The following is a 25160-nucleotide window of genomic DNA, read 5'->3' on the forward strand; positions in this document are numbered from 1 at the left end:
GTGAAGAGGATGGTTGAGAATTCTCTTCGTGGAGATGCTGTATTTTGGTGCGAAATTAATACAAATGGAAGTGAGGGGAGCCTGGGTGGCTCAGTTGGTTAAGCATCTGACTCTTGATTTTGGCTCAGATCATTATCTCCTGCATGGTTCCTAAGTTCAAGCCCCACGTGGAGCTCTGTGCTGGCAGCCTGGAGCCTGCTTGGGATTCTCTCTCGCCCTGTCTCTCTGCCCCTCCCCTGCTTGTGCGTGCATGCTCTCTCTCAAATAAGTACACATTAAAAAAAAAGAAGAAGAAGTGATACATTCTACTAGAAAGGGTACATAGGGCGTGCCACTCGACAGTTTGGACAGGTCTGGAGTTCTCTGCCTGATGTGCAGTCAGTGTTTCCTATAAAACTAAAGGAGTACCTGCTCAGAGCATTTCTCCCACTGATGGAGGCTGTAGAAGAGCATGGGTTTTAAAAGCAGCAGCCACCAAGTTCAGTTCCTGGCTGTGCCTTGTACCAGCTGGGTGACCTTGGGCAAGTTGCTTAATCTCTCAGTGAATATTTATCTGAAAAGTGAGGTTAATAATTTCTAAATGCTGGTTTCTTGTGAGGATTGTAGATAATGCATGTAAAGATAAGAATGTGCTCAAAAAACATAGGAAAAGCATGATCAATATCATAGTTTTTCTACATTTTTATTTTCTGTCTTGGTGAAAATTTTGTGATTTTACAGTCTTAGAACACATGGAACCATTATGTGTTTCACAACCCATAGTGGGTTGTATACTTGTGACAGTACTATCATGTTTCCAACAATTACACTTTGTTGCTTTTTGCTTTGGGAAGTTGGGGAAATTTTGGCCACTCCCACATCTTGTTCCACACACTTGTCAAATAACAGATACTGCTATGATGGAAATCAAATCAGAGTGTTTCAGAGTTCTCAGCACATGCCAAAGGGCAATGGTAACTCTTCCTGACCCAGCTTAGATCTCCAGTAGGTCTGTGTTAGTGTCGTAGGTGTGTTTTCAATGATCTTCCAGCTTCATCCCCCATTATTCCTGGGGCAGGGAGCTGGACAAACACAAATGGAAGAGCAAGAGTGAGATTAACAGGAAAAGACAATAAAACTGCCAGCACACACTGATGTTAAAGTTGTCTCCTTGTCCATAAGCCAAAAACCTACCCTGAAACAGCCGATGAAACACAGGTTTGGGAGCGGGGGCAGGGAAGACTACTTTGCCACTGAAATAAGGCAGCATGATCCATCCTACTCAGTTTTGTGAGTACTGTTGCCGTAGCTACCACATAAAAGCTTCTAGTCCCTCCCTTGAGTCAAACTCTGGCACAGGTGCATCCCTGGGCCACATGCCTGGCCCCAGCAGCAGAGGAGGCTGGGACAGTCAGTATCTAGCATTTTCAGCTACTGTAAGTAGAGGTAATTATTGCCCCCTCATAAAGGCTTATTAGCTAGGACATTCCCTGAATATAGGAAAGGGTTCAGATGCCAGGCAGACAAACCTAATAATGTCCAATACCATCCACAACAAAGAAAGATACCATCAAAAGAGAAAAATAAGAGCATGTTGGGTGATCGCCTATAGGCTTATTACATTTCTGTCATTTTACACGTTGAGTTAAAGATCCAAACACCAAGAGGTCCTTTGGTAGAGAGATCCTGGTTGCCTACTGAACATTTCTCCCTTCTCCCTTAGTATCAGAGCCCTATGTTTTTAGGGGTAGTAATGTACCCAGCTAATAAACCACATATCCCAGCCTCCATTACAAGTAGGAGTGGGTGGCTAATGAGCTAAAGCCATTGGTTGGGGCTTCTGGGGAAGCTCCCTAAAGGTGCTGTTTTGCTCTTCTCTCCTTGCCTCCTTTTTCCCTGCCCAGGACACAGAAGCAGTGGCTAGAGCTCCAGTAACCACTTTGTATCAATGCAGCAATCCTGATACCGGGAAGCCAATTGCCAAGGATGGCAGAGAAGAGATACAGAAAGCCTCTTAGTATCTGATGACCTGTCGAACCAGCAGCCTTGGACTACCTAACAACATTCCTCATTCATATGCTGGAAACATATATGTAACCTTATTTAAGCCATTGTTACTTTGAGTCTCTGTTACTAGCAGCTGAAGGTAAGGAAGGCAAGTCCTTAGGGATACCAGCTGTCTTCAGTGGTTACACGAGTGCTTCTCTTCTAGTAGTCCAAGATGGCATCATCCTCTGGTGCATAGGAAAATCCCAGGAATGCACTTGAGGCCCCAGAGCTGCTGGCCACAGTGTCGGGAGTGCAGTCAATGGACTTTGACACAACTTCCTGGGTGAACTCTGGGTCAAAGTGTTTCAAGTCAGCAGGTCCTGCCTGTGAATATAAACCAATGGTGAGATGGGAACACTAGGGTCAGAGCGGCCAAAGGAACCCACGAGCCCTGAGAGCGATGTTAGGCCTCCCCTCCGAATGCCTTGTGGACACCCATCTTTAGCTATCACTTACCCATGTGTTTACATTAATCATTTTATTCCACATGGTCCACTAACCACATATCAATTCCTCTAACCTCCTGGCACCCTGCCTGCTTCACATCAACGCTCAGACAAGTCTAGTCAACATACACTTACTGACTGTCTATCAGCCACTATTCATGGCACTGGGGACACAGAGGAACAAAATAGAGTGGGCCCCGACTCTCATGGAGCCTATATTATGCAGAGGGTAGGAGGATTGATAATAAGCATGTACACAAATAGACAAATAGACAATCTGGGTTGTTGACAGGCCTTATGAAGAAGATAGAATAGGGTAATATGGTAGAGAGTGACTGGCTGCTTTCACCGTTTTGGAGGAAGACCTGTGTATGAGATTGTAGAAATGGTCACAAATCCTGCATTTGCCATCCAGAGGTAGAGTCCATCTCTCCATACTTATAATATGGGTTAGCCATGTGACTTGTTTGGGGCAATCTGTTACCAGATGTGGTTCAAGCAATGGTTTGAAAGATGCACATTGGGAGTTGTTCTCTCTTGCAGCACTTGGAACCCCGGGCCACCTCCTGAACAAACCCAGGCCAGGCTGCTGGACTACGAGAGGCCTTAGAAGGAGAACCCAGTCTCCCCAGCTTCTGGCCAACTCCCAGGCATTTGAGTGAGGCACCTCTAAACCACTGACATGAGAGAGAGCAGCAGAGACTAGCTGGCCTGGCCCAGGCCAAAAAAACTCACCCAACCAACCCAGAGAATTGGGGCAAAATACAAAATTGTTGTTTTAAGTCACGTAGTTTGGGGGTGACTTGTTATGCAGCATGAGCTAACCAAATTAGTCTCTTTGTGAAGAAGGCACAGTCTGTGGAGAATGCTAGGCCACCTGGGTTTTCCGAAGTAAGCAGGTGAACAGGTGGAAGGGTGTACGTATGTGCTTGAGTGTGCAAGCCTTAGGTTGCAGAACCAAATAGACCATGATTTCCAGCTTCTTTAAAAGGCGACCAGGCACAGCGGTCTCAGTTCAGGGCTGAGAGTTCCAAGACCAGAGTGTAGATCCTGGCCCTGGCTCTTGTTAGCTGTGTGGTCCTAGACAAGACAGACATTATCTGTTTTCTACAAATGATATCGATGCTAAAGATACTTATCCAAGTCCTCACAGAGGTGGGTAGGTGGCAGAACCAGGAATCCACACCCAGCGTGTCTTACTTTAAAGTCTATTCACTGCATTCTGTTGCCTCCCTGTCTAGTATTTTTTATATTGGTCTCTCTCCAGGGTGTATGTTCAATATTATCCTCTGGGTCTTTTTTACATTCCCAGATAAAGAAATTTTTCAGGTACCTGGACTGAGCGTAACCTATCTGACAACCACTGTCAAGAATCTGGAGCTCAAAGATACGTTTGTGAGCGGGTAATTGACGAAAGGCCAGGTGTAAATAGCGAGTTCACACTGCAGTGTTGACATATGCAAACTACATGGATGGAAAGGGCTTGACCCTATTGGACACCGCAGGTGACTGAGAGACCCTCCAATGTCCGCTTCGAATGAGGCTCCTTTCATGCATACTACCACTGCTAATTAACATTCAAACACTAACTGCATTCACTATAAATCAAAGAAATATAAGTTAAAACAATATGAGATACCATTTTTTACTTAACAAATTTGCGAAGTTAAAAACAATGAACTGCACATGTTGCAGAGACAGACAAGAATTCTCCAGCAGATGCTGCTGGCAGGAAGCTGATTCTCCTCCCCACCACACAGTTAAAGCAGTAGGAATCAAGAGCCTAAACAGTTATGAATCAAGAACCAAAGGGCTCCTGGCTGGCTCAGTCTGTGGAGTGTTGACTCTTGATCTTGGGGTTGTAAGTTCAAGCCCCATGTTGGGTGTAGAGATTACTTTAAAAAAAAAAAAAAAAAAGCCTAAAAGTGTTCACATACTTTGACCCGGCAATTCCCCATCTGAAATCCATCTTAAGGGAATAATCAGCACTCTGAGCAAAGATACATGCTTAAAGAGGCACCTGCATGGCTCAGTGAGTTAAGCATCTGACTTCGGCTCAGGTCATGATCTCATGGTTCGTGGGTTTGAGCCCTGCATTGGGCTCTGTGCTGACAGCTCAGAGCCTGGAGCCTGTTTTGGATTCTGCCCCAATGCAATGTTTTGGATTCTCCCTCTCTCTCTGCCCCTCCCCCACTCATGCGCGCGCGCGCGCGCTCTCTCTCTCTCTCTCAAAAATAAATATTAAAAAAATTTTTTTAAAGATACACACTTAAAGGTGTTCATCAGTACATTATGATAAAGAAAGAATGGTAGTAACATAAAGCTCACCGTTAGGAGCATGGTTGAATAGATTATGTTACTTACCAACATAGGGTTTAAATATTATGTAGCCATTTAAAATGATACTTATAAAAGTTTTACATGATTTGGGGAAATAATGACATAGTTTTTAGCAGAAAAGAAAAAGGAAGGGGAGAAGATACCTCTATGTATAAAGTATGACCTGTGTAAGAAACACAGAAAAAGACCGTAGGGAACACGTCAGCAGCAGTTTCTCTCGGGCAGTGAGATAATAAGCTTTTCCTCCCTGTTGCCTTAAACTCTGTTTTATATATTTGCTACAATAAATACATGTCATTTTTATTATCAGGAGAAAAAAGGTTAAAGACAGAAAAAGACATTTTTATAGGGCTTGGTTCTGTCTGGGTGTGCTATGTGACAGACCACTTTCTTTCTTTCTTTCTTTTTGAGGTTTAAAAAATGTTTTATTGGGGCGCCTGGGTGGCTCAGTTGGTTAAGTGGCTGACTTCCGCCCGGGTCATGATCTCGCGGTTTGTGGGTTCGAGCCCCGCATCGGGCTCTGTGCTGACGGCTCAGAGCCTGGAGCCTGCTTCCGATTCTGTGTCTCCTTCTCTCTCTGCCCCTCGCCCACTTGTGCTCTGTCTCTATCAAAAATAAATAAAATGTAAAAAAATAAAAGGTGATCACCAAGCCCAAGGTCATCTAGATTTAAAAAAAAAAAAAAAAGTTTTATTTATTTATTTTCAGAGTGGGGGAGGGGCGGGGGGGGAGGGAGAAATCCAAGCAGGCTCCACGCTGTCAGCGCGGAGCCCAACACAGGGCTCAATCTCACGACGGTGAGATCATGACCTGAGCTATCAAGAGTCAGATGCTTAATGGACTGAGCCACCCAGGCACCCTGAGATTTTATTTTTAAGTAATCTCTACACCCAGCATGGGGCTTGAACCTACAACCCTGAGATCAAGAGTCACACTCTCTTCTACTGAGCCAGTCAGGTGCCCCCAGAGAGTGCTTTAAACAGCAATGAGGGTTATTGGTGTTGAAAATGAAGGAAGGCTGTGTGGCTCATCACACAGAGCTGGGCTGGAAGTCGGGACTTCTGAGTTTTGGAACCAGTTCTGCCTCTAATTCACCATGTGGTCTCAGACATATCATTGAGCCTCTTGGGCCCTTGGTTTTACCACCTGTAGAAAGAGGGTTGGTCCAGATACCCTCCAAGCTCCCATTAGCCCTGGGAATCCAGAATCTGGGACATGGTGACCTCTTACCACATTTGGGTTGAAGGGTGGAGTCAGCCTCTTGTGGTACAGGTCATCCCAGTTTATGGGGCTGAAGAATACATGGTTCTTTATCTCAAGCTGCAGGAAGAAGGTGCTGATCAGAGTTCCCCATAGCACCCCACCCCTCTCCACCACCCACCCCCATGTCCCAGATCTCCAACTCTACTGGCAGCTGGCTGTCAAGCCATAAAACCTTTACTGGGAAAGTAACCTACACTTCCAGCTGGTTTCCTGGGACAAAGGGGTGTTTTGTAGCCAGGCCTCTTCTCTCATCTAGAACCCAAACCCTTCTCCCCCAGAGCATTTGTTTATTCACAATTATTTACTGAGCACCTACTCTGTGCCAGCACCATGGTATGCTTTGGAGGTATGTCCATGAATAAGATAGCAGGACCTGCCCTTGGGGTTCCCAGGGGCTCTCGCAACCCCACCCACCTGCCTCAGTGCATCTTGATTCTTCTAGAATACAAACCAAAGGAAAAGATTACATCAAGTCAGTAAGGAAGGTTAAGGAAGTAAAGCCCCAAGAAAAGCTACAGTTTCCCGGAGACCCAGAATTTAAGACTCAGCCTTGGGCATGAATCACTACTTCTTTCCTAATCTAAGCCAATGTCAGCATCAAGTGCCTCCTATCCCAGCAGGACCCTCTCTGGATCTGTGTTTTGCAAGGAATGATTCTCCAGCTCCCTACATCACACCCTCCCCACCCTGTGGACTTGTTAAAAAGCCAGATCCATGATATACTGAGTACCCAAGAAACAGATAACACTGGTTGCCTTTAAACTAAGGAACTGAGTCACTAGAGGAACTTTTTCTGAATATCCTTTGAATTATGATCTATGTGAATATACACCTTATTTGAAAAATCATACATATTTTTTAAGATGCAAATTTCCACCTGGAAGAAGGGGAACAGTGTTCATGAAAGTCTCCCTCTTTAAGCTGGCTAGGGATGGGTAGACAAATGCCCTAAAAATTGTTACGCTTCACAGCATCTGGCATGTGGGGGTACAAATGCTTAAAAAGCACTATGTGCCAGGCACTGGCCTAAGTGCTTTGTATATATTAATTCATGTAATCTTTGTAGCAGGTATGAGCTAGGTGCCATTATTGCCAGTGGGGAAACTGAGGCTTAAAAAGAGAAGTTTGCCCAAGGCTCTACAACCAGTAAGGACTAGTAAGGTGGAGGAGGGATCTGAACCCAGGTAGTCTGTTTCATAGTCTCTGCATCGCAACCACTCTGCCAGAAAGAGAAAGCAAACTTCCAGGGAGAAATGCACTGTGGTCTTCCTCTTATAAATTCAAACGGTCTTTGGTTGACTTGAGAATGTAAGATTATTTTTTAAGTGCTACTTTAATGAAAAAAAATCATGAACTCATTGCAGGAATGGACAAATTATTCATCTCTATATCCTGAGTGCCCAGCCTGGCACTGGCACAAAACAAGTCCAGTCCTCTCTCTGCACAGAAGCCAGAGGAATTTCTTAAAACTGAAATTGGGTCTTACCACACCCCTATTCAAAATCCCCTAAAGTGTACTATGCTTCTTGTTTCTGCCACAGGACCTTTGCACATGCTGTGCCCTGTGTCTGGGATGCCTCCTCTCAGCTCTCTGCATGAGTGGTTTCTCTCATCCTTCAAGTCTCAACTTAATTGTTACCTCCTCAGAGTGGACCTCCCTCACCATGCCAGTGTGAATTCACTCCCTCTCATTATCGTCTATCTTGCTTCATTTACTTCCTGGTACTTGTCACACTCCACAATAATTATACACCATGATGTTTGTTGTCTGCCCCCCCCCCCACCCCAACTTAATAAAGCCAAGGACCCAGCCCATTGAATCCCTAGCACCTAGCTTGATGTCTGGTGCATAGTAGGTGCTCAGTAAACATTGGCTGAATAAAAGAACCAAACTAAAGGAAGTAATTAAGCAGCAGCAGCTGTGAATTTCCAGAGGAAGCAGTTAGCAGTGCCTGGTTTTAGAGGGCAGCTGGATGCACATCACTGTGCTTCTCAGCTGCTTCTGCAGGATGCTGAGTGCCCTGTCAGGGGCCAGTGGTCCACTGGCAGTTCACCTACAAAGTCTGATTTGGAGCCCAGCCGCTGCCTCTGGTCCTTGTGGAGAAGGCCTTGCAGGAGGTCGCAGGCAGCCACCGTCTGGCCCCCCGGGATCTGTAGCGGCTGGTACAGAATATTCTCATACATCTGGGATACGTCTTGGCTGTAGAAGGGTGGCTGGTGAGAGAGAGAGAGAAGCTGGAGGCTCATCCATGCCAAAGCGGGGGGAGGTCTCAGGGAGAGTTGGAGCAAAGCCAGATAATGGAAAGATTTAGCCAGACCGCGTGTTGCGCAATGGCTCACATGGCAGATCGGAGAGAGACAGAGACCTCTGGGCTTCTGGCTGCTGGGAAGGCTGAGAAGGGACCTCCCAAGAGCCTGCCCCATCCCACCTCTCTTACCCCCTCTTGTGCACCAACTCTGCACTTTGCAAAGTTAACACTTCCCCCCTTGTCATTCCGGCCCACCCCTCACAGCCATCTCTGAAGGCAAGCAGCAATTTGTTGATGAGAACACAAGGCTCAGAGAGATCAAGCCACATGGCCAGGAAAAGAGCCAGCCCCAAAATGTGCCCAGAGCCCACTCTTTCCTGGTGCTCTCCACCCCCACCTCCTCCACTGGCCCTTCTTTGTCCTGACGCCACAGAGCCTGCTCTTTCACATCCCCCGTGCTCTGTTGACAAAGCCGCCCGAGCAATGCCTGCGCTGGGGTGAGTCTACCCAAGCCTCCAACTAAGCAGGCAGCTTAGGATGGGGCCCAGGGCTGGCTCCACAAACTACCATCCTTGGGATCTTTCTGGGCCTGTTTCCCTCTCTGTACATAAGAACAGCTCCATTTCCTATAGTGGCAGCCTCCAAAGGCTGTTTCAAGGTGCCAAAGAGTGTGTGTTGTCAAGCGCTGAACTAACATTACTGAAAAATATACATAATCCTCACATCATCTTTTTTAGCTTGGAGTAGAGAGCGAGCGCTCTTTCGGTTCCTTGAGGAGCCTGAATGGCTACACAAGGCAGAGATCCACCCCCAAGGGACCGAGCCACAGGTCCCTTGCAGATGTTTACACCCTACTCACCAGGCCTTGCAGCATCTCGTAGAGAACTGCCCCCAAGCACCACCAGTCCACCGCCCGGTCATAAGGCTCTTTACGGAGCACTTCTGGAGCCAAGTACTATTGAGAAGAAACATACGTTATCTAAAGACACTCGGCCTCAGTCTCCCCATTTGTTTTATTTTTATTTAAAAAAAATATTTTTTATATGTTTATTTCTTTTTGAGAGAGAGAGAGAGAGAGAGAGAGAGAGAGAGAGAGAGAGAGAAATGCAGCACAAGCAGGGGAAGGGCAGAGAGAGGGGGAGACAGAATCCAAAGCAGGCTCCAGGCTCTCAGTGGTCAGCACAGAGCCTGATGTGGGCCTCGAACTCACGAGCCATGAGATCACTACCTGAGCTGAAGTAGGATGCTTAACCCACTGAGCCACTCAGGGGCCCCTCAGACTCCCCATTTGTAAACAAGGCACTGGGAAGAAAAGATCACCAAGGGTTGCTCCTGCTGTGATATTCACCTGGTTGTGTGCATATGTTCATTCAGCATCCATTTATCAAAGGCTTACTCTGTGTATGACCCTTTGCCAACGTGCTGGGGACATAGGGAAGATCAGGCAGGACTGCATTGTACAGTTGTATATGTTGTGCAACATACAAAAGTACTAGCCAAAAGGAGACAGGGGGATGCAAGCCTGGCTGTGATCAACTCACCAAGCCATAACCCTAGTATAGGGCTATATCTGGCAACTTTATTAATATTTAATGGGGTAACTTTTTCTAGTGAATCTGCCCAAGGGGGTGCCTTTATCTAATTTGTGCAGAGCATCCAATCGGTGTCCTGGGAATAGGAAAGCCCTGTGAGTACTCACAGTGCATTGTGGAGACTAATGGTAAAGCGTTAGTAAACATGGCATGTGCTTGTACTGGAAACCGTAGTAACAGAGAGATGGACAGGAATCGGGAAAGAAAAGGTGACACTTGAGTTCATATTGACAGACGAATGTATGTCACAGAGCTGTGCCTTCCAACAAGAAGAGGACCTGAGGCATGACAGTGTTTTCTGCCAAACCCAAGGGCTTGGCGACCTCTTAGCCTGACGTCTCTGCCATGAGGAAGGGACAGCAACAGACAAAGCCATTTTGAGAGACTGTGTGGGTCTGGGAAGGGCAGGAAGTTACACAGACCTGAGCCCTATATAGGGCTCATTTAATCTACTAGAACCTTGATTTCCTCCTCCATAAAATGGGGTTCCAGGATCTCTCTTTTAAGGTTATGTGCTAATCTGTGTGGAATATGGTACACGTGTAGGCCTTAAACAGTGGTCGCAACTATCGTTACTCTTGTCTATGCTTTCTGGCATCACAGCAGGGGCTGAGTTATGGAAGAGATGACATGTTGGGGCCACATGTCTCCTGCACAAGCCAGGGTGTCATATGCCCTGCTCCTTGCCGCTGACAATGTCCAAGGAAGGGATGGCTGGGCTGTCAGGCTTTGGGACACCAGCTCTGTCCAGAAGACATCCTACCATATACAAACACAGACAATGGCTCCTGCTCGGAGTAGTCACCTGTCCATCAGCTGTCCCAAAACCAAATGGAGGAAGCCCAGCTGACATCTGAGATCCAGATGTTCAAGCATATGGAGAACAATAGAGCCGCTAAAGTCTTGTCCCATGTCCCATCAGGAGGAGCTTCTGCCCTGTGGCCTCTGCCTTCTAGCCCCCACCCAGATATCTGTCAGCTGGGAAGTCCTCTGCATCCCAGGTCCAAGGGTGGGAGTTCAAGGAAAGATTTTAACCCCAAGGCTACAGGGAGGCCTTGGCAGGACAGATACACATGTAGGAGCTACTGCTGAGACCCACAAATCTGAGCCCTCCAGGTTCTTGGTGGCTGGCAGAGGGAGACAGACCAGTGTCTTACACTCCCAAGTCCTGATCTTAACTGTCAGGCCGAGCCCTCCTGCTCCACACGGCCCTCACCCTGTGGGGCAGTGCTGTCCCATACGGCAGCCACTTATTACATGTGGCTCCCGAACACTTGAAATGAGGCTGATTTTAGCTGAGGTGGACTGAAAGTGTAAAATACGCTCTGGATTTCAAAGACTTAGTTAGAAAAAAGGAATAAATGATCTCAACAATTTTATATTGATTGTATGTTAAAATGACAATATTTTGTATATATTGGGTTAATGAAAACGTACTACTAAAATGCATTCCATCTGTTTCGTTTTACTTTTTATTTTTTTTAAATGTTTATTTTTTTTTAGAGAGAGAGAGAGGGTGTGAGAGCACACGCAAGTGGGGAAGGGGCAAAGAGAGAGGGAGGGAGAGAATCCCAAGTAGGCTCCATGCTGTCAGCACAGAGCCCGATGCGGAGCTCAATACCATGAACTGTGAGATCATGACCTGAGCCGCGATCAAGAGTTGGACACTTAACCGACTGAGCCACCCAGGTGCCCTTCTTTTTACTTTTTTAATGTGGCTACTGGAAAACTTTACATTGACTATATGGTTTGCATGGCTATTTCTATTTCTATAGGTCTGCATTGCTACAGAGCTTCACCACCTGCTGGCCGGGGCCCAGCAGGCCCCTGAGCTGGTGCTGCCGTTACACAGATGAGGAAACCAAGGCAGAGTGCACAGCCAGATCAGGGCAAGGGCTTGGGTGAAAGGCGTGAGCATTCTTCCGCCCCTGCCCAGTGTAACCTGTTGGTTCTAAGCAGGAGTTGAGGCTCAACCACTTATGACTTGACCTCTGACCTCCCCTACAAGGTTTGGCTTACCTCGGGGGTGCCACAGAACGTGGATGTGGTCTCCTCAGGCTCTACACCCTCCTTGCAGAGGCCAAAATCCGTCAGTACCACATGTCCCTGCAGGGGAGGGGGGGCAGGGGCAGGAGAGTGGTCTAAGCTCAAGGTATGGTCAGGCCTAACCCCAAAGCCCAGGTAGTATACCCCAGGCCAGCAGCTACGGAGACTTATGCCTCTGGCACTGGCTATATGTTCCACTGGATGCCAGGAGCAATACAAGGGGCAAGGTGGGGAGATAGCATTCCACTGTCTGCTCCCAGTTTATCACAGACTCAGCCGTGCTCTACAACAATGGCAGCCCCATGAATGTCCTTGCTGGAGGGGTCTGGTGGTGGCAGCTGCCCTGACAGAGGGCTGGAGACTCAGAAAGTAACTGGGCAGCTGGGCAGAAGAGTGGCTAGCGGAGGGTATGGAGACAGTGGGTAGCATGGGACTCTGCTCAGATCCCGTCTTTAGGGACTGTCATGCCCATCCCCTCCCCCCGTCCCCGACTGGTGGGACACTGCCTTCTCTCAAAGTTATGCCCCTCCCAAGGGGCAATCCACACCCAATGACAGGTCAATGCAGGGACACAAAAGCCCAGCCTCCTCGCCTTAATTTGGAACAGTTCCAAAGAGTTGTCCCAGCTGGGGCCCTCGCCACCCCTGTAAGATCACCTGAGGCCTCCTCATCTGCAACCACAATGCAGGTGGGCTTCCACCTCTATCCAATCTTGCCTCCTCACCCCCTTAAAACCGAATCTCTTAGAGCATTCCCCAGTAACCATCTGCATTCAACACTCCATCTGTTTCCAGGGAACCCAGTCTAGGACATGGAGAGACTACAAAATCCAAGAGCCTCCACTTGGCTCCACCCTTGCTCATACAGACCTCATATACACACACATGCACATGCGCATGCGATGTGCACTTACATGCGTGTGCACGCACATGGGTACACATGCACACATACTTGAATGCATCCCTACCCATATGCACACACGTACAATGCATGCATGCACACTTGTAAGCACATAGCACACATGTGCACCTATGCACACACACATACACCAACCTGGCAGTCCAAGAGAATGTTCTCTGGTTTCAGGTCCCTACAGAAAACAAGAGGAAAGAGCACTGTAATGTCTCAACCACTTAGTGAGGAGAGTTGGGCCTCTAGAGTCCTGGTGGGAGGACTATTCACGGAGGCTCTCAAACATGTAGAGGGGGAGAACAAGGAGAATGGGCACTTGATCCTAGAAAGGAGGATCCCTACTCCCACTGCTGAACCATCCTCCTTAGACAGAGGACCAAGTTCACTGGCGTTTAATCGGGACCTAGGGGTCCACACAACCCCTGGCATTTGCATCAGACAGCCCAGGCCTGGCTCTGAGCCACAGGCAGGCCTCACCTGTAAATGATGTTGAGGGAGTGCAGGTAGCCAATGGCGCTGGCCACTTCGGCGGCGTAGAACCGGGCCCGGGGCTCCAGGAACCGGCGCTCCCGCTGCAGGTGGAAGAAGAGCTGGAGGGGGAGGAGGTGCATGAGAAGGTCTCTAGGTGGGGGGCTCCAGCTCCTAGAGTGCAGGGTGGGGGGCAGCTGGCCAAGTCACCCCCTCTGTGAGCTGCAATGTACTCAGATGAAAAAGAGCATGCTGGCCCCCACCCCATACCGTAGTTGTGTGTGTCCAAAGGGTCAGCAGGAGAGACTAATTCACATGGATTGACAGGTACTAGGTTCCAGGCTCCAAGCCAGACCCCTTCACAACTCTTATCTCATTTAATCCTCATGACTACCTTCCAGGTATCAAATATGATGCCAGTTTCACCAAAGAGGAAAGTGGGAGGGGCCAGGTGACTTGTCCAAGGTCATGTAGCTCATAACTGACAGAGCTGCCATTTGAACCTGGGTCATTCAAAGATGTGTTTTTCCTCCCACCTGGGCAGTAAGATTATTATAGCTGTCAAACTGAGCCCAGCCTACATCTGTCCATGGGCCAATTGCTTTGGTCTGTTTTGCTGGCCTAGAAAGGCCTTAGCTGCACCAGGGGACTCAGGGATGCAAAGCAAAAACTCTCCTCTTTGGTATCAGGCCAAAAGTCATGAGGTCACACAGACAACATCTGGGGTCACTTGCTCAGAGAGACAGAGTGAAGTCCAGGATGGAGCCCAGTTTATCCCAGCTGTGCTTCCGGGTCACCAGGTGACCTCAGGTCTCAATTTACCACAGGGACCACCCCCACCCAGTGGCCTGTGGTATAAAATGGGGACACTGGAAATCTTGACCACAGAGTTCCACTAACACTGACTTTGCCCAGGTGCCCTGAAGAGTGTCTAGGCAGCTTTGCGTGGGGCAGTCAAGAAATGCTCATGGCTGGGAGCCAGACAGACTTGCATTCAAATCCTGGCTCTGCTAGGTACAGCAGGCTGGGTGGCCTTGAGCAAGTGAGTTACCTCCCAAGCCTCGGTTTCTTCAGCTACAAAATGGGTCTGTTGTAAGGATGAGGTGAGATAATTCCAGAACCTGATACACAATGGGCATGTCAGACCCAGCCCAGGGGAGGCTCCCTGTGGGCCCACCCACCTCTCCCCCGTTGACATAGTCGAGCACAAAGTAGAGCTTCTCGGGCGTCTGGAAGGAGTAGCGTAGGCCCACAAGGAAGGGGTGCTGCACGCTCTTCAGAAGCACACTGCGCTCCGCCATGATGTGGTTCTGCTGTGGGGTCATAGACAGGGGCCCATGTCACAACCCAGCACAACCCCTTCTACCCTGGCACTGCCCACACGGCCTCACTGGTGGGGGTTGCCGGGCCCAGGGCCTTCTCATGCCCCTACTCAAATAACGGCTGTGGTTCCTTATTCCCCTCAGAGCCAGGCTCCTTGCCTACTAGCCAGGATTCTAAACGGATCAGCCTCATTCCCAGCCACAGCACATAGGTACAGCTCCAGCCCCAGGGGTCAGAAACCCCTGCTGCCCTCCTCTGGGTGATAAGGAAAGTGTATGTGATTACTACGTTCATGCTTTTGTTCATGCTGTTTTCCCTGCCTGGACGTCCTCTTTTCAGACCATCAGAATCCTACGTTCAAGGCCAGCTGCCAGGCCACCTCCTTCGCAAAGACTTCCCCCATCTGCCCTCTTGATGTCCTTGTTATCATTAATTTCCTTGCCCAAGTCCTCTGATTGATATTCAAGCCTCTCTCAGGGCCTGTTCTATCCCCCTCATGGGGTTGGCATTAAAGAGACTCAAGTCAGCTGAAGCATCTAGAACTCCAGGATGGCTGTGGCTTTGAGGGGCCTTTGGAGGGTATCAAGTGTGCCCCCAACACTGCACAGATAGGGAGACTGGCAACTAGACAGGGCGGAGGACTGCCACGGAGCCCCGAATTCCCCAGGCAAAGGCAGAGGGCTGGGACCTTCCTTCTGAAGGTCCTATGGGTGAGTCGATTGGCTTGCCCTCCTTGAGAAAGGTCAGTGCCCTCAGCACCACCTGGCTGCCCCCTGCGATGACCACCGCTGCACCCAGCTCCATGGGTCCTTCAGAGTTGGCACCCAAGAGCTTGGGAAACCACCTTAGCCTAGGAACAAGAAGCAGGAGGGGAAATGCCCGTGTGCAAGCTTGGATACCTCTTTCTTCTGTAAGATGGACTTTTTCTGCAGCACCTTCACTGCGTAGAACATCCCGTCAGACTTGCGCTTGGCCAGTAGCACCTGAGCAGAAGCACAAATGCAAGGCCCCACAGGGGACCTACTCCTCTGAACTTCTTATTTCTCAGGAGCCCCCAGTTCTGGCCCCACGTCCATGATTCTGCAGGCTGTGAGCTCCCTCTTTGCACATGCAAGTGACAGGCAGAGGGTGGAGGAGGTCAGGGAAGGGAAGACCCAGGCCTCCCAGCCTCACTGTGTCACTCACCTTGCCATAGCTCCCTTTGCCAATGACTTTCAGGAAGTCAAAGTCGGTGGGCCGGGCACTGGGGGAGGGGAAAAGAACACGGGTCAGTGTTTGTGAATTTGGGAAACCTGGCTCCTGAGATCATATCCAGGCTTCTTTTTAACTTTGAAGCTGGGGAACAGAGGGCGCTTTCCAAGAGACAAGCCTCCTCACCACTGAAGCATGCCATGATCTCCCAGCCAAGAGGACTTCGAGGACAGGCCCCTGCCCCTGGGGATCCAGTCAAGCAACCAACAGGCGAGTTGGGGAGAAAACCAGACACAACTGTATAGAAGACAAGGGATCTGGCCTCCAAAGCCCGAGAAGGGCCTGAAGGGTGGGGAGCTGCTAACAATGCAGACTTTGGGGTGCATTTCAGGCACAGGGCTCATCATGGGCAAAGGCTTGGGAAGTAGTGGGAGATAAAGCAGGGGGACAGTCCTGGGTCCCAGATGGCAGAGGGTCTTGGCAATAGACCAGAGAACATGGATTTTATTCTCAAGGAGAAGGGAGCCGGGTACGAGGAGAGCCAAGGAGGAAGAAAGTTGCTTGAGAGACCAGAACTTACTTTGGGTTGGCTGAAGGCCCCAGGTTGACGTTCCCATTGGCCCTTGAGGGCTAAAGATATTTACAGAAAAGTTATTAAGATCATCAGGGACTGTGTTAGGATCCTCTGCACCTCCCGTTCCTCTGGCCTAGGCCCTGCTCCCTTCTCTACAGGCCTGCTTCCTTCCTTCTTTCCACTCGTCTACCAATCTATCCCCCATCTCACCTGCTCCTCCTAACAGCCTTGGGAGGCTGCTGACTATTGTGCCAATTATGAGGGTGAGGAAACTGAGACCCTGAGAAAAGCCATCCAAGGACTTACAGGCAGCTCCACTGGCATTAGAATCCAGGGGTCTTCAGGGCCAATTGTGTATCCCATCTTCTTCTTGAATCTCTTGCCCAACTCTACGCCCTACTTGCCCTGCAAATTAGCCCATTTGCATGAGCTCACAGTGACCCCTGTCGGCCCCCCAGTCCTGCTCTGTGTTGGCCCACCAGGCTAGCCTGTGCGTCCTCAGGCTTCCTCCAGTGTGGGAAGAAGTGAGCCCCCTGGTGGTGGGTGGGGGAACCAAGACTCACTCACCTGAGGACTGGGGCTGCCCGCCGGGCTAGAGTCCATTCTGTAACCGTGATCAGGTGGGTTCTGGGGGCACAAGGGGGACCAGGAATGAGAGAGCTGTTGTTGGGGAAGGAGCATGACCTGTCTAGAGTTTCAGGCACCGCTGCACTGTCCACCCCTCCCTGGCCCTGTGCACCTGCCATAGTCTGAGCATCTCCTACCGGAGGCCAGTGCCCCCTGCATGGGAAAAGAACTGAGGTGCCCTGGACCCAGCATCTCTAATCAAACATCTCAAGAGAGAGCCAGGGAGAATGGCCCAGGGTATCCCTCCCAAGCTGAATCTTTTCAAGGGCTGGGGACAGCCAGGACAGTAAGATCCCTGTGAGCCAGGGCAGATCCAGAAATCTAGGATGGCCAGGGCTGGAAGGACCCTTGCAGAGCATAAAGTCCCAACCCTTGCCCCCCTTTCACAGGTGGGGAACCTGAGGTCTAGAAAGGGGTTCGCCTGGGGCTACACAGTTTGTGAGGGGCAGGCTGGGCTCCCCAGGCTCCCAGACAGGCATGTTGTGACCCCAAATTCCTGTGGACACCCTGATCTGGGATCTGTGTCATATTGACTATTATCTCCCTGCCACAAGGACTTCTACCTAATGCCCCTGGAATGCCAGCTGCCCTGGGAGCTTTGGGCCCGAGCTATGAAGAGACCCAAGCCTGGCTAGTGTCTGTTTGAAATCAAATAGTGAAGAGTGTGACCACCTGGTCTAGGCAGCTAGGAGCACAGTGTTTTCCTGCCCCCTGGCCTGCAGGGTGAAGGAGGCTGGTGTGCCCAGGCCCTGGCTCAGGATGCCCAGCGCCCCACAGACTCACCCCTGTTTGGAAGGCCAAGGCCAAGAACCTAGAGGCTCATGGAAGCTGCCCGGTACTGTATATCCCAAGACCCCAGCCTTGACCCACTGTGGGGCCTGGGCTGCAGCTTAGCCTCTCTGGGTAGAAACCACCCATCTTTACAAGGCAGGATCCTACAGCAATCACCCCATGGCCTTCTTGGGAGCTGATGAAGTGACAACAGGGGAAAGGAGGGAATCGCCCACCCCAGGCTGCTCCAAGAGGCCCAACCTTGTGGAGCCCTGAGAGAACAAGCCGGAGAACTGCCTGAGAAACGTAGCCTGGCTTCAGCCAGTGCCCCAGGGTTCGGGCTCCCCCAGGGGGCCCACCACACCGCCACACCCTGTCCTGGGCTGACCCTTGTAGGCCCCTTTGCCAGGCCCTGGCCTCTCCAGCCCCACGTACCTGCACAGCCTGAGGAGAGGCCCCGGAGGGAACCAGCAGTTGGAGCCGGAGGACAGGCAGTGGACAAGAGAGCCTCTCTCTGTTCTCCCAACAAGGGCCGAAGTGTCTGTGCCTGGCGCCGGCCCTGCCCCAGCGCCCAGCTCAGAACTCCCAGCAGCAGCAGAGGGCTGTTGATGTCACATGGGATCCAGCAGTGCTTAAGATGAGACCAGAGACCTCTGTTCCCTCAGGGACATCGCCTCCCCCTGGAGGGTGGGTGGAAGGGGGTGGGCAACAGCTGTAGGAATGCCCTGCTGACGCTTGGGGCTTTTTAGAATGCGTTTGTGTGGGGGTCAGGCTGTGTGTGTGGTGTGTGTGAGTGTGTGTACAGGTGTTTCGTGCATCGATGTGCTTCAGTGTGTCTGGTGTGTCTGCGTGTCCCTGCACGTGAAGGCTTTTGTGTTAGTGTGTCTGAGTCTATGTGTAGACTACTGCATGTGTTCTGCTTATTAGTGTGCATCAATGTGACCGTGTATTTAATCTTGTCAGTGTGTCTGTGCATCTGTAACTGTGTTCTCTGTGTGTGTATCGATGGGCTTCTGTGTAGTGAGTCAACATGTCGGTGTCAGTGTGTATCTTTATATATGTTGATGTGTTGTATGTATGTGTGTGAGTGTGAGTCTGTGTGTGTGTCTGCAGATGAGTATAGGTGTCAATGCATGTGTATGACTGCATGTGTAACCACATGTGTATTTATAGGTTATTGTGTGTCTGTTCGTATTGGTTTATATTAGTGAGTGAGTGTGTGTGTGTGTGTGTGTGTGTGTGTGTGTGTTTATGTAGGGGACTTGTCTGTAAGAAGACATGCTCCCTGGGGCCTACCCAGGCCTGGTGTAGACAGGCCATCATAAGGTTCCAGAGACCTCAGTCATGGCAACTGAGAGCTCTTTGCCTCCTGAGAATCTACAGATATTTCAGAGCATAGGTATCTAGCTCAGTGCAGCTGGCCTTGGTCTTTGCCGAACACTTGGCCATTTGGGCCCTTCCTTGCTGGCTGCTCCAGGACTCTGGCCTACTGTCTCCAGGGCAGGTCAGGTCAGCCCAGAGCTCTCCAGCTTTGTGAGCGATAGGAAGCAGGGTCCCAGTCAGCACCCTGGCTCGTGAAGGCCCGGCTGCATGGTGCAGTCATTAGGTACTCGTGGGGTCCCTTCCTCTCCCCAGGAGATCCTGAGGGTTGTTCTGAGGAATGAAAGAGTTGACAGGGCCTGACCCAGACCCTGCCTTTCTGGAACTTTCTGTGTGACAACCATATGCTACACTTAAGCCTCTGCGATTCACCACAGTGGAGGGATCCATAGGCTGGGGCTAAGAAGGTTGGACAGAAAGGGACCTGAGCCCAATGGCCTCGGCGGTTCTCTCTGGGCTCCGAAGAGCAGGGGACCTGAGGGTGGCAGCAAAGAAAGCCAGAGTGAACAATATCAGAGTCTTCCATCTTTCAACCACACAGAAATGTTGAACCAATACACAGATGGGTAGGATGTCATGTTGACAAAACACATAACCAGAACAAGGACACTTCTTCTCAGTAACAAGACACTGATGAGGCCTTTATTCAGCAGCACTGTTTTAGAACAGGAGACGAATAGTGACCATAATCATAACTGAAATGCCCGGCTCAGAGCACGTCAGAAGACCCGCTGGCTGTAAAACTCCCTCTCTTGACCTTACGTCCCTCTCCAGACACAGTTCTGCTTCTCTGTTCTCCTTTCCAGTTAAATTCCTCGAAAGAGCTGTCTGGACTCAGTTTACACTCCTTCTTTTCTCTCTTGAACCCATTCCAAAGAGGCTTTTTTTTTTTTTTTAATTTTTTTTTTAACATTTATTTATTTTTGAGACAGAGAGAGACAGAGCATGAATGGGGGAGGGGCAGAGAGAGAGACACAGAATAGGAAGCAGGCTCCAGGCTCTGAGCCATCAGCCCAGAGCCCGACGCGGGGCTCGAACTCACGGACCGCGAGATCGTGACCTGAGCTGAAGTCGGATGCTCAACCGACTGAGCCACCCAGGCGCCCCCCAAAGAGGCTTTAATCCCAGCACTCCACCAAAGCAGCGGGCCCGTGACCCCCGCATTCCAGAGCCAGTGGTGGCACACCAGTCTTCCCACTTGGCTTTGGGATCACCTGGTTTTCCTTCCACCTCACCTCTTTCTCCATCTCTTCTGCTGGATTTGTCTCCTCTTTTGCCACTGGCCTATCCCCATAGTCCCCAGATCTCTATCTATACTTGTTTCTGAGTCAATCACAACCAGTTTCATGGCTTTAAGTACCAGCTATACACTCGACAATTCCCAAACTTGTCTCCCTAGTTCCGACTCTCTCCTGCACTAAATCTGGGTTTATATCTCTAACTGCTCCCTCAGCAGCTCACTAGTTGGTTCCCTGGAGGCACCTCACTCGGAACACATCCAAAACAAGAGTCCTGGCTCACATCCCTTCCACTCGGCCCCACCCTGATCCTCTGTCAGTCTTCCATCTACCACCTGCTCAAAAGTTCAAGCTGGCAACTTGGAGTTCAATTTAGAAATATGGCACCCTCACCCACTTCCAGTCCACCATGAATCCCCATGAGACTCTACCTTCAAATTAAATCCAGAAGGCACTGCTACTCGCCAGTTCTGCTGCAACCTCCCTGTCTGAGCCACGGTCACCACTTGGCGTGGACTATTGCAATAGCTTCCTACTGTCTCCTGACGTTTATCTTTACCCTCTACAATCTTTCTCCACCCAACTCCAGAGAGCCACTTAAAAAAAAAAAATCTAAGTGGATCACATGAGCTGGCTGCTCAAAAACTCTGGTTGCTTCCGGTCACACCTAGGATTAAAATCCAAAGTCTACCATGGTCTGCAAGATTCCATGAGACCTAGCTCCTATCACCCTCTCCACCTTGGTTCCCATGCTCTCCCTGTCACTACACTCCAGCCTCTCTGGCTTTCTTGCTGTCACTCAAACACACAGAGTGCCCTCTGGCCTCCTGCCCCTGGCATTTACTTTCCACTCTGTCTAGAATGCTTTTCCCCCAGACTTCTGCATGGCTAGGCTTCCACTAATATCCCAGAGGCCTCTGCTCAAATGTCACCTCTCAGGCCTTTTCTGAGATTATGAGTGACTGAATACCCTGGTTTGTCTGGGACTAAGGGTTTCCTGGGATATGAGACTCTCAATGCTAAAGTTAGTACAGCTCTGGGGCAAACCAGGATGGCTGGTCACTGTACAACCCTACTCCCACCCACTCTTGATCCACTTTTTCTGCTTTGTGTTTTATTTTATAACACGTACCACACTGACACCTTATCATCAACTCTTTGTTTTCCGTCTTAAACTAGAACATTGGCTCTGTGAGGGCAAAGACCTTTCTTGTTCACTGTTGAATCCACAGCACCTAGATAAGGACCAGCAATATGATCGGAGCTCAGTACGTATTTGACTAATGAATCAGGAACGAGCTGATAAGATCGATTATAGTACATACATAAGGTGGAAAAGTACCCAATTGAAAAATAATAGCTAAGGCTTTGTAAATCAAAACGGGAATATGTGTGTCATACAATGTCAAGCAAAAAAGGACTTTTCAAAATGATAGGTATATCAGGGATACTAGCTATATAAGAATGTGGGGCACCTGGGTGGCTCAGCGGGTTGAGCGTCTATTTTGGCTCAGGTCATGATCTTGTGGTTCATGGGTTTGAGCCTCGTGTTGGGCTCTGTGCTGACAGCTCAGAGCCTGGAGCCTACTTTGGATTCTGTGTCTCCCTCTCTCTCTTTCCCTCCCCTGCTTGTGTTCTGTCTGTCTGTCTGTCTCTCTCTCAAGAATAAATGAACATTAAAAAAATTAAAAAAAAAAAGAAAAGAAAGACATGTATGCGCAGATACATTTGTGCGTAGCCACCAAAAAAGGCTAGAGGGTTGTGACCCAAGGGGACAGTGGGTTAGGCTAATTTTTGTATTTGTACCTTTGTGTAAAATGTCTTAAGGTGTTGCTGTTCACTTAATATTGCGGCACTAAGGCCTGGGGAGAACTCTGACATGTGCACTTCCCACCACACTCCCATTGCCTTGACTGGTACTCACACCTGTGCAGCTCTCAGCCTATGGCTGCTTTCACTCCTGCAGCATAGTCTTCTGATTGTCTGGCCAGAGGCTGGGCATCAATATCTTCTCCTGACTATTCAGACCTATAGAGACCCCTGGGAACTCCCAGCGTGTGGCCCAAGTCCCTCCCTGAGCCCCACAAGCCCGCCCCTTCCTTCTAAGTGCCCCAGCCTAGACTTGCATGCCTCTGTCCCACCAGCTCATGGACCTGCTCACTCGTCCTTGGGCCTGCTGGACACAGTGAGGGTGGGGGTCACACAGTTCCCTGTCCTTGGTGCACTACTTTGACCGTTCTGGTCTTCTCGGCTAGCCCTTTGCATTCAGCCTCATATGCTTTCCCCAAAAGTCTTGCCAGATCATCCGCTGGCCCCGATCCCATAAACTCTTGTCCCCTTCTTTGGGCCCACTGCTGTTATTACACTTGTCTTCATTCTGCTGGAATTTATTCATTTACATGCCCGTCTGCCCAGTGCATACCAATGACATACCAATAACAGTGCAACCAAGTGCCAGCTTGGTCTTATTTTGTTCCCACAGCACCAGGGATTAGAAACCATCATTATCCCTGTTTTGAGGAGGAGGAAACTGAGGCATGGAGAGGTGAAGTGGCTTGATCAAGACCCCTAGCTAGTAAAGGATCTAACTGGAATTTGAGCCTAAGTAGTCTGACTCCAAAGCCTGTGTCCTGGAATTTCAGGAAGAAGTTAGGAATTTAGAAGAGGAAGGCATGGAGTTAGAGGGAAGGAAGTGAGGGTATAAGGGATTAGTTAGGAAGAAAGGAAATCGGGTGGCCCAGGAGGCAGAGAGGTAGTTGAGAGGGAAGGAAGGAAAGGAGAGAGGGGAGAAGAAGCTAGGAAGGAAGGAAATTAGGAGAGAAGAGAGGAAGGCAGGGACAGTTAGGAAAGAAAAAGGAAGGAAGGGAATTAGGAAAGACGGTGTTAGGAAGGAAAGGGAGGAAACTGGTAGCCAGAAAGGAAAGGAGCCAGGTACCTCGTGTGTCAGCTTGGCAGCCCAGCAGGCTGGCAGGCAGGGGTCCTGCTCATGCCTGAGCCTCTCACCTGAAAACTCTGGGTCCAAGCTCAGGTCCTGGGGAGCAGTCCTGGGCACAGCTCTGTCCTCCTGTCTCTCGGCATGGTCCCTCTGACCTGAAACCCAGTCCTGACTTGCCGGACAACCTTCCCAGCCGGGAGCGACCTGTCACCCACTCGCTTGGCTCCCAAACCAGCGGGGAGCTGGCTGCAGGGCCTTTCAGTTACTAATTAACTCTGGACCTGAATCAAGATGCCCAGCTGTACCCACTGGTTTCTAGACAGGCCCTGCCCCAGGGACCCTCTGAACTTTTAAGAGCTACTGCACAATTCAAGTTGTGTGACCTTGGGCGAGTGACCAGCTCCCTGAGCCTCATGTGGATTGATGAGGATCCTGCGTGTCCTGCCTCACAGGGAGGGTCTCTGAGGTCCCTTGCCACATGGTCACATTTGCGTTCTCTGAAATGGCCCCCAGGTTCAGCCCAAATGCTAGTCTCCCACATAACCTTCCCTGACTCCACCAGCTAAATCACATCCCCTTTCCCTTAGTGCCTGGAGGACTGGCCATTGAAAGGGCTTGTCTCACACAACTGTCCTCTCCACCCCTTCCTGGAAGGGGACCACCAGCCTCTGCAGTTAGCCCGTCCCCAGACACCTCTGGGGATGGACGGCTCATTCCGTCCTGAGCCAGCCTCATTGCCTGAAGACTCTGGCACACCCTCATGCTGAGCCAAAGTCTGCTGCCCAGAGCTCACCTGCTCTGGCACCGCTCGGGGAACCGTCCTGGGAAGAGAACTGCAGCCGAGCTGAGCCCCATGCTCCACTCTGCCCTTTGGAGACCCGAGGCTCAGGAACCAGGGCTCAGCCCTCCCCAGCTTGCATGGAAGGAAGGCTTTGTCCTGGTTCATCTGCAGCTGCCCAGACTGAGGGTTCTAACTCAGAGCAGGGGCAGGGCCTGGCCTGCTGCACAGGTGAGAAAAGTTCTGCCCGGTGAGCCCTCCTCAGTTGGCAACTCAGGGTCTGTCACGCAGCTTCCTCCATTGCCTTTTCATTAGCATGTCAGCAACTTCTAACTCACTCTAGCGCCTGAAGGCCCGGCTGCTCTGATGTGCCCTGGGGTGGCCCTGCGTGCCCTCGTCCCCACCGTCAGCAGCACACACAGCACCAAGCGTCCAGGCTCCGCCCAAACAGGGGCCGTGGCTTGCCCACGTGCCAGGAGCAAATCAGGGCCGAGCCCTGGGTCCTGCCCCCTTCCTCAGCGGCCCTGCTTCAGCTCCACCAGGCTCCTCCTCCCCCTGCATTCCCAAAGCTGGTTTTTAACAACCCCACACGATGGTTCTGCATAAACCGTTTTGAAAAATTCCAGCATATAGAACATGGAATAAAGTGAAATCTTCTCCTCTAACCCATCTTTAATCTCATTTCCAAAGTAACTGCTGTAAACTAAATGGTGACCATCCTTTTGGACCTTTGTCTACAACCTATATATCTTATACTAGTTTTCCCAGAAAAACAGGTCATACTATACATATGCATAGCAACTCACTTTTTCTCACACACATCTTTCCATGTCAACACATAAGAGATTTGGGGCACCTGGGTGGCTCAATCGGTTGAGTGTCTGACTTCGGCCCAGGTCATGATCTCACAGTCTGTGGGTTCGAGCCCTGCGTCGGGCTCTGTGCTGACAGCTCAGAGCCTGGAGCCTGCTTCCGATTCTGTGTCTCCCTCTCTCTCTG

General features: G+C 50.1%; 2 protein-coding genes across 7 annotated transcripts in view; both read right to left on the minus strand.

Moving 5' to 3' along the window:
- Positions 1 to 666: 666 nt before the first annotated feature.
- On the minus strand, positions 667 to 25063 carry SGK2 (serum/glucocorticoid regulated kinase 2). Of its 6 annotated transcripts, none has more exons than XM_042930938.1 (16): positions 24968 to 25063; positions 21581 to 21683; positions 18266 to 18510; positions 17000 to 17059; positions 16439 to 16488; positions 15853 to 15910; positions 15567 to 15650; positions 14526 to 14657; positions 13354 to 13466; positions 13018 to 13054; positions 11938 to 12024; positions 9186 to 9281; positions 8136 to 8291; positions 6045 to 6134; positions 2153 to 2352; positions 667 to 1061 (listed from the first exon to the last, which is right to left on the minus strand). In XM_042930938.1, exons 4-15 carry the CDS (start codon positions 17033 to 17035, stop codon positions 2188 to 2190), a joined length of 1104 nt encoding a protein of 367 aa, XP_042786872.1. In that variant the 5' UTR covers positions 17036 to 17059; positions 18266 to 18510; positions 21581 to 21683; positions 24968 to 25063; the 3' UTR covers positions 667 to 1061; positions 2153 to 2187. The 6 variants fall into 6 exon arrangements, 4 of the variants coding, with proteins under 4 accessions (XP_042786872.1, XP_042786873.1, XP_042786874.1 ...); XM_042930939.1 differs by having other exon boundaries at positions 25018 to 25058; XM_042930940.1 differs by lacking the exon at positions 24968 to 25063 and adding an exon at positions 22373 to 23197.
- Positions 23332 to 25160, minus strand: part of L3MBTL1 (L3MBTL histone methyl-lysine binding protein 1) — a 41699-nt gene continuing 39870 nt past the window's right edge. Inside the window, exon 24 of the transcript XR_006200408.1 lies at positions 23332 to 23538. The gene's annotated coding sequence lies outside the window, so the exon portion shown is untranslated. The remainder of the gene's footprint in view (positions 23539 to 25160) is intronic.

This window comes from Panthera leo, chromosome A3 (assembly GCF_018350215.1).
Source record: "Panthera leo isolate Ple1 chromosome A3, P.leo_Ple1_pat1.1, whole genome shotgun sequence".
NCBI classification, from domain to species: domain Eukaryota; kingdom Metazoa; phylum Chordata; class Mammalia; order Carnivora; family Felidae; genus Panthera; species Panthera leo.